This window comes from Magnolia sinica, chromosome 19 (assembly GCF_029962835.1).
Source record: "Magnolia sinica isolate HGM2019 chromosome 19, MsV1, whole genome shotgun sequence".
NCBI classification, from domain to species: Eukaryota; Viridiplantae; Streptophyta; class Magnoliopsida; order Magnoliales; family Magnoliaceae; genus Magnolia; species Magnolia sinica.
The window spans coordinates 32,182,419-32,192,262 of NC_080591.1; the positions used below are offsets into that span (position 1 = coordinate 32,182,419).

A 9,844-nucleotide genomic window follows, 5' to 3' on the forward strand; every position below is an offset into this window, starting at 1 on the left:
CTTATTCTTGGACAGAAAATTGAGGTGGGCTTCGTCGCGGCAATAGTCCATAAATGGGTCGTACAGTCGGAAATTTCTCGCATGGCAAGTTTAAAACATGCCCTACTGATAAATAGGCAGGCTCTCTAACAAATGCTGCTGGCTCACATGACAAACAGCTCACTAAATCATCTTCATTGTCTAGTCCTTATCCCAACCAATTCACGTGGTTGGGCCCTCAATGAATCAAGACACTAGATGTGCCCTATATCCATCACATCCATTCAAGTATCCACCAGGGCAAATGTTCATATATTTCCAAAGCACTTAACATAAATCTTTTATTTATTTATTTATTAAGAAACATCAACGATAATTAAAACAAGTTGGTGGATGAGCCCCATAAAAATGCTGACCTTTATATCAATCCCACCAAACGCGTCGCTTTTACCCAACAAAGAAAACTAAAAGCAAGAAGAAGAAGAAGCACACCACCCCAACTATAAACCTCAAGATAATAAAGAACTTACAAGGCTCATATAAATGCTAGGGCCCAGCCATCTCTACTCCCCGACAAACGAGAGCACTTTTTTAGTACTCGCCTTTCGTACGTGCCATTCTTGCACGCGTGTACAAGATCCAAGCCGCTCATCACATGGGCCTCTTACCCTGTCTATGCTTTTTGCTTTAAAAAAAAAGGCTGATTTAATCATCATCTAGGTCACACGTAAAAGAAATTGTGACGGTCTACATTCAGTACACGTGTGGCTACTCATTGATCGATGGTATCGGCCCAAGTTATGGGATCTATACAGGGCGCCCCGATGAGGAGCAGCTTGGATCTTTCACATGCGCATCAAGTTTCCACGTGCGAGAGGCGCATTGAAGAAAATGCACTCGCTTGAGTATCACTAGCATTTCTTTGTAAAAGCAATAAAGAAAAATATTCCCTATCCATGTCCGGAACTCGGTCTGCGGTGTCAGATCCTGCCACCGGCGTCAGATTCCGGCCACCAACCAACACCGCCTCTCACTTCCTCGGCTTGATAACCGCACGCAACGGTGTGTTCATCACGACCGTGAATATAAGCTTCTCGCTGAAGTCTAATGTGCGCCGGGTGGGGTCCACGTTGGACCACTCGAATTCCTGCACCATCCTCGCCACCATTAGATTGATGTGGAGTGTGGCCATGCTCAGGCCTGGGCAGATCCTACGGCCGGCGCCGAACGGCATCATCTTGATCTCTGTAACGCCCGTCATATCGGCATCTTCGTGGCCGGATATGAACCTTTCGGGATCGAAACGCTTCGGATCGGACCATCGTTTCGAGTCCTCGGACATGGACGGTAGATGGAACTCCACGTCAGCGTTTTTGGGGATATCGTAGCCGCCCAATGTAGTTGGCTCTATGACTGCGTGGGTCAAGGCGAAGAACGTGGGAGGATGTTTTCGTAATAATTCCTTGGTGAAGGCATTAAGATATGGCATCTTGTCCACGTCCTCCTCTTCTACTTTTCTATCTCCTACAACCGATACGATCTCTTGGTAGAGTTTCGTTTGGATATCAGGTTGGTCGATCAGACGCGCGATACCCCACTCGATTGCGGTTGCAGTCGTGTCCGTCCCGCCGTTGAGGAACTCAGAGACGAGGCTCACGAGCTCGGCGTCGGTTGGTACCGACGTCCGCCCTTCGATCTTGAGATCGAAGAGAGTGTCGAGGTATGCGAATGATGCAGATTTCTTGTCAGGCGACGGTTCTTTGAGTTCCAACCGACGTTGGTTGATGTAAGGGACAAGCGTCCGGATTTGCTCGTCGCGGACCTCCAATACTTGTTTCTGCTGCTTCGTGAAGAACGGTCTCAGGAGGGGCAGATAATCATCAATCCTAGGCATGAGCGCGATTAGCACTTTCCTCATGACCAGATCAATTTTCACGATCGTTTTCTCGTCCATGTCGAGGCCGAAACATATTGACAGGAGAATGCAAAACACGGCGAAGCGGACGTTGTTCAGAACCTCAACCGAGCCAGGAGTTGAATCGGGATGAGCTGACTCAGACTCGGATCTTAAGCGCTCGATGAACCGGTCCATGGCTGATTCCCGGACCCCACGGAATCCACGGATGCGGGTCGTGCTGAGCATGTTCGAGACCATGTTGCGACGGAGAGATCGCCAGACAGGGCCATAGACTGAGGAATTGACAGTGAACTTGTCGCAGCTGAAGATTCTACGAGTTGGGGTCTCGGGAGGTCGACTTGCGAATGCCGGGCCCTTCTGGATGAGGGCTTCGTGGGCCAAATCGGGGTTGCAGATGATGATCAAAGTCCGGGCACCCATCTTTAAGGTGAAGATGGGGCCGTAGATTGGGCTGAGATCGCGGACGTAGTGTATGAACTGCTTGCCAGATCGGGCCACTTGGAAGAGGTTGCCTACGATGGGCCATCCAGGCGGGCCGGGGGGCAAGTTGAGTGACTTGGGTTTGGATTTCCGTGAGAAGAAGAGAATGAGGGCTGACACCAGGAATGCAATGAAAGTAAAGGAGAGATGTTTATAGGAAGAAGGGAAATTCTCCCAGGAAGGAGAGAAAGAAGCCATGAAAGAGAGAGAGAGAGAGAGTGTGTGTGTGTGTGAGTGTATGCAAGAGATTGGATGGGAGGGAGTAGTGAATTTAATAACAATCTGGCGGCAAATGCAGTTGGACATTTATTCTTATTTTTAACTACCCATATTAGGAGGGTAAATGCAAACACGAGAACGAGAGATAGAGGGAGATGCCGATAAGCTACTGAACCTGTGCTGGTAAAGTTACGTCACGACGTTTTGTGGGCCCAATTACGATGTATGTGTTGTTTCCACCCAATCCATCCATTTGGAGAGATCGTTTTAGGGCATGAGATAAAGAATGAGGCACATTAAAAGCTTAAGAGAACCCCACCACATAAAATAGTGGGGTTTGGACGACTACCCTTAAATACTTTTTAGAGCCAAAAGTGTTCGATCAAGTTGATATTTGTGTTCTCCCTTATTCTATGTCATTTTTTAAACTCATAAATAGGTTGGATCTCAAATAAACATCATGGCGGGCCTTATGAAGGTTTGAACGATGGGCATCACTGTCCCCACTGCTTTCTGTGCTGGGTCCAATTGAGCTTTTGATCTGCCTCATTCTTTGGATCATGCCCTAAAATGATATCTCCAAATAGATGGACGGTGTGGATACAACACATACATCATGGTGGGGCCACAGAACATGGTGACACCACTTCAATAGGGAGTTGCTTCTTCAACAACAGCTATAGGCTAGTGTGTGGTACACCTGCCAATCTAATCCCATCACAGGTGGGTCCCAAGTGGGTCCCACCATCAAGTTTATTTTCCATCCAATCTATAAATAAGGTAACACAGACCTGGATAGAGAGGAAAACAAATTTCATAATGATCCAACACTTCTGTGACCTATAAAGGGTTTCAATGATAGACGTCCAATCCTACTGTTTCCTGCCGTGTGGGCCACCTGAGTCCCACATGCGGCTGATGTTTGGGGCAGCCCACAACTAGAAGGGGGCCCATCAATGCACGATATTGATGTTCAAAACACATCACAGTGGTGCAACGGCTAGGACCCACAGTCCCTGGCCACCATCCATAGCGCAGAGGGCGCTGCTGCGCCGTCCTCTGGATGGCAGTAACAGCGTCTACTACTTGTTTTTTTTTAAATTATAAATTCATGTTTTTCTGTAGTTTTCCCTAGGTGGGACCCGCATCAAGTGGATCCACTCCACCCATTAGATTCTACGGCTCATGATCGACCAAATGAGCCCAATATGCGATGTGTTTTAGTATGAAGAAGCATCAAGGTGAATTTTAACAGTAACACCACTATTTCCTATGGTATGGCCCATCCGACAATCGGATTGGCCTCATATTTTGGCTCAACGTCTAAAATGGGGAGAGGAATAGGATGGACGGCGTAGATTTAATCCTTGCATCAAGGTGGGGCTTGTAGGAGTGGCCCACTCAAAAAGCTTAAAGGTAAACAACCTTTTTAATGTGAGTACACCTCACTGTCGGTTCACACTCCAGTGAACACGTCCAGCTTCCCTGGATGCTAGATGGATGACGTGTATATACTATTCATCAAGGTGGGTCCACGTGGGGCCCACCAGCTTGGGTACAAGCTGCTATGTGTGTTATCCTTTCATCCAGACCTGTCTAGACGGACAGGCAGCAGTCCTACCCGCTGGACAGTCCAGCAAGGTCGGTCCCATGGGTAGATGGCATGGATATGATACATCATGGTGGGCCATAGACACATACACTAGGTGGGCCATGGAATATGGGAAAAGGAGAGGGAGAGAGAGAGAGAGAGAGAGAGAGAGAGAGAGAGAGAGAGACGTGCGATGAGATAGATGGACGAACCCCGCCACTATGGGCCCTTCTTATACGATGCATACATCAAGTGGGTCCCAAATCATGTGGACCCTACATCAAAATCAAATGAAATGAACACTCACCTTTGATCTCACCTTTCTCCTTTCGCCAATGTGATCTAGAACTCCAAGGGATGTGATTCAACGGTCGAGATGGACTTTAGATGGTGGAGATGGGAGGTAGGAAGGTGGGTCACACAAAGCTCTCCTCTCTTTAGAAGCCATGGACGTCCACTCTCCCTTGGGGTTGCTTTGGAGAATGAAAGAGAGAACGAGAGAGAGAGAGAGAGGTGATGGGAGAGAGATGGTGAGTGAGTGATGGCTGATGGGGAGAGTTGACTTTAGGGATGGGTAGTTGTACTTAGGGATGGGTGTGAGTGATGGGAGTGATGTGTACTTGATTGATGTGAGTGATGGGATGTGTCATAGAGATTTCCTCAATTCTTGCAACGCGCGGCGTTTTACTTGAACTGAACGCGGGCCCACATCTTCTGACCTGGGTATCGCCTTAGCGTGCGAGATGCGGCGTCGGAACCGCGACGACAGTACGGTCGCAATGGTATAAGTCTCGGGTCGCGCTGACTCCGACATACGGGACACGACTCAGGATCGTACGTAAATGACGGTAACAGATGACGGGTCACCGAAATTTGACCGAGGGGACCGTGGAAGCCTACGAAACAGTACGGGCTAGGATACGGGCCTTACAGCTCTCCCACCTAATAAAAATTTCATCCTTAAAATTTAAACTAGAACACAACCAATACAGAGCTCACCAAGGAAGGGAAATCCTATCAGAACACAACATTCCAACATAATCAAACATTTAGGAGATGGGGACAACGCCCAGGAATCTTAGCCTCTTGCTCCTAAAACACCTTATCAATACTAAGATGACCTTACGGAACATCGGATCCTGGATTAGAAACGATCAAATCAGGGATACTATGTAACCTTAATCTCAACGGTAGGGAGCTATATCAGAAAATCTCTAAGTTATTCAAACTCGGGGATCTAATCATTCTAAGTTCTCAACAATCATATAGTGTAGGATAACTATCAGCAGATATGTAATGTTATATTAAGGTATTTCCAAGTTATGCTATGATATCATCTTCTGTCACACCCCAAATTCGGAGATTGGACTCACAAGAACCTCGATCGCCGAATCCAGTGAAAATAACCTCCGTAGTACCCCATTTTTGGCTCCCAGCGCATATACGCCAGATTCTGATCCTAGGATCCTACAAAGAGAATTTTTCAGCGTACATTTGTCTCATAAGAAGCATAAACACAAGTATACCCAAATCATAAAGGCGACATCATAATCACATATCCACTAATATTAACATTTAAATACAATGCTGAAAGAGAAATACATATGTCAAAATCAAAGCTCCAGAAGACCACTACACTCTCCAAGCTCAACGCTGCTACAACCTAACGCCACCTGCACGCATCTATTGTGCATAAGCTTATAGAAAACTTAAAGAGTGGTGTAAGTGTGTGGGTAAGGTAAGTGCCAAGTATTCAATACAATGCCATAATCATACACTATCGAAAATAAAGGTAAGATCATGAATCATACGATATCAGAATAAGCGAAAATACTGATAAGTCCATGAGTCAATCAATATCAGAATATGTAATACAGAACAGTTATGCAAATGAGAAGTCATAAAGGGCCAAATATCAGATGCCAATGACGCAATACATATGCGGTATGAATGGAATGACCATGCTGGAGTGTGAAGTTGGGATGATAGTACGTAGTATCGCAAGCTATGAGATCCACCACAAGGGACTTCTATCCAAACTAGTCTCATATCTAAATTTGGATAGTCAAACACAATGTGGTAAAGTCCTGATCTCAGGTTAGTCACGCGCACTAACTGAAATCTTGACCATTACGAAGGTACACGTAACAAATAGTTACCCACCACCAGCCCAAGTGGATAGTGAATGAATGAATGAATGAGTATGCAACTCCTGCTTAATAAGTCCACATATCAGTACTATTCATCTCTGGGATCATCACCGGGGTTTAGTACACTTTACATGCAAATCGCCGCCCACTGACGCGCGATCATGCAAGTGGAAGAGACCTCACCATCCACCTGGACAGTAGTCAGCCAATATCTACCTGGCACGTTAATAGCGGACCCATTCATGAGTTGGTCAAACTCAGCCTAGTTATGCCCCTACCCTCGGGCGGGTAAGGCCACACCCCCTCCCAACCGACTACGGTACAGTGGGAGACACGACCTTATGGTATTCAGCCCTTATGCGCTTATATATATACCCACTCGGTCTCGACATTGGGGTGTCTCTTGGCCACGGAGGTTTAGGGATTTCTACCTAGGGACATCTTTGATGCCCGTATGCTAGAACAGATTTTCGGTGTCCCATCTGGCTATCCACGATATACCTGTGGAGGCTATGGCCCTGATGTTGTTACGACACACAATGCAAGATGCATGAGTTATACAATCTAGTCATGCATCAATCCTACGCATACCATGCGCTTATGTGAGATAATCTCCGCCTGTCGGGGAGTCTCATAACAACCTGGCCAAATGACATATGCAATTGTTAACGACATCTCATAGCAAACATATAGATGATGAGTATTGGCATGTATCATGATGCTATGCTATCACATACTTATAACCGGTATCAATAACTGGCATCGACAATCGACCTCAACAATGTGGACATTTAACTAACATTGCCCCCAAGGAATGGCCCACATAGAGACTAACATATAGTGGACCCATGACCTCACACAAGGGCCAAAGATACAACACCATGGGCCTCACTCAAGAGCTTAATATACATCACGATGGACCTTTCACAATGGGCCTCATCATATAGGCCTCATGTACATCACATTGGGCCTTAAACATGGGCGAAATGCACATCATAACGAGCCAAAAATACGGGCCACATATATTATCACATTGGGCCTCGACAATCGGCCTCGATAATCGGAATCGACAATCTGCCACAACCATTGGAATTGATCAATAATTGGCTTCGATGATCGGAATCGGCAATCGGCCACAACAATCTGAATCGATCGATAATTGGTATCGACAATCGACCACAACAATCGGAATCAATCAATAATCAGCCTCGATAATAGGAACTTGCAATCAGCCACAACAATCACAATCGGCAATTGGTCATGATAATCAGCGTCGATTGCTAATCGACAATCGGCCATAACAATCGGAATCGATCGATAATCGGCCTCAATGATCAGAATAGGCAATCGGCCACAACAATCGGAATCGATCAATAATTGGCCTCGTGATAGGAACCTGTAATCGGCCACAACAATTGAAATCGGCAATCGGTAATGATAACTAGCTTTGATTGTTAATCAACAATCGGTCACGACAATCCGAATCGATCGATGATCAGAATCGACAATTAATCACAATAATCGGAATCGATCGATAATCGGAATCAGCAATCGGCCATAATAATTGGAATCGATCGATAATCGAAATCGGCCTCAACAATCAGTCTTAACAATCAGAATCACCTCAATCAATCAACTTCGACAATCGGAATCGGAATCGGTATCGACAATCAAAATCGGAATCGGCCTCAACAATCGGCTTCGACAATTGGGATCGGTATCGACAATCGGAATCGGTATCGTCCTTAACAATTGGCCTCGACAATCAGAATCGACCTCAATCAATCGACCTCGACAATTGGGATCAGTATTGACAATTAAAATCGGTATCGTCCTCAACAATCAGCCTCGACAATCAGAATCAGCCTCAATCGGAATTGGTATCAACAATCGAAATCGGTATCGTCTTTAACAATCGGCCTCGACAATCGAAATCGGCCTCAATCAATCGGCCTCTACAATTGAGATCGGTATCGACAATCGAAATCAGAATCGACCTCAATCAATCGGCCTCGACAATCAAAATCGACCTCAATCAATTGGCCTCAACAATCAAAATCGGCCTAAGGGAAGGTCACAATGTGGACATCTAACTATCATCGCCTGTCAATGTGGACATTTAACCAACATTGCTCCTAAGGTGTGGCCCACATGGAGCCAAACATCATAGTGGGCCCATAGCCTCACATAAAGGCTTAATATACATCGCAATAGGCCTCACTCAAGGGCCACATATACACCACATCGGGCCTCACCAAATGGGCCACAAATACATTGCAATGGGCCACATACCTGGGCCTATATACATCACACTGGGCCTCAACCATGGGGCCTTGAATACATCACAATGGGCCTCAACCCATGAGCCCTAATACATCACTACGGGCCTCAACCCATGGGCCCTAATTACATTACATCGGGCCTCATCAAATGGGCCCTAAATACATCAAATGGGTCATATTAACAGGCCAAATCAAATGGGCTTCATGTATATCAATCAGGCCCACCCTTATATATTTTTGAGATCCGACCTGTTCATAAGTTAACATAGAGATAGATGAAGTGAAAGCAAAAACATCAGCTTGATCGGAGCTAACATGGCCCTTAAGAGTTTTGAACGGTGAATGACACTGTCCCTGTTATTTCCAATGGTGGGGTCTACTTGAACTATAGATCTGACTCATTCTTTTCTCATGCCATAAAATAATCTCTCAAAATGGTTGGAAGGTGTGAATACAACGCATGCATCATGGTAAGGTCCACACACGTGGGGTGCACACGTCACCAAGATGGGCTCCACGGAACCTGCTGCTTCAACAGCAGCTATAGGCTAGTGTGTGGTACACCTGCCAATCTAATCCCATCACAGGTGGGTCTCAAGTGGGCCCCACCATCAAGTTTATTTTCCATCCAATCTGTAAATAAGGTCACACAGACCTGGATAGAGAGGAAAACAAATTTCATAATGATCCAACACTTTTGTGACCCAGAAAGGGTTTTAATGATAGAAGTCCAATCCTACTGTTTCCTACAGTGTGGGCCACCTGAGTCCCACATGTGGCTAATGTTTGGGGCAACCCACAGCTAGAAGGGGGGCCCATCAATGCACAGTAGTTATGTTCAAAACACATCACAGTGGGGCCACGGATGGGACCCACGGTCCCTGGTCACCATCCACAGCGCAGAGGACGCTGCTGCGTTGTCCTCTAGATGGCAGCAGCAGCATCTGCTACTTATTTTTTATAAATTTTTTTAAAATTCATGTTTTTCTGTAGTTTTCCCTAGGTGAGACCCGCATTAGGTGGATCCACTCCACCCATTGGATTCTACAGCTCATGATTGACCAAATGAACCCAATATGCGATGTGTTTTGGTGTGAGGAAGCATCAAGGTAAATTTTAATGGTAACACCACTATTTCCTATGGTATGGCCTGCATGATAATCAGATTGGCCTCATATTTCAGCTCAACGTATAAAATGGGGAGAGGAATAGGATGGATGGCGTA

General features: G+C 45.9%; 1 protein-coding gene across 1 annotated transcript; it reads right to left on the bottom strand.

Moving 5' to 3' along the window:
- Nucleotides 1-794: 794 nt before the first annotated feature.
- LOC131234967 (cytochrome P450 77A2-like) lies at nucleotides 795-2,629 on the bottom strand. Its single transcript, XM_058231992.1, has one exon. The coding sequence runs from the start codon at nucleotides 2,573-2,575 to the stop codon at nucleotides 1,010-1,012; it is 1,566 nt and encodes a 521-aa protein (XP_058087975.1). The 5' UTR covers nucleotides 2,576-2,629; the 3' UTR covers nucleotides 795-1,009.
- Between the last annotated feature and the right edge of the window lie 7,215 nt (nucleotides 2,630-9,844).

Bases quoted from the DNA above. Each gene is read 5' to 3' on its own strand.
- LOC131234967 (XM_058231992.1), bottom strand. From the start codon at position 2,575: ATGGCTTCTTTCTCTCCTTCCTGGGAGAATTTCCCTTCTTCCTATAAA.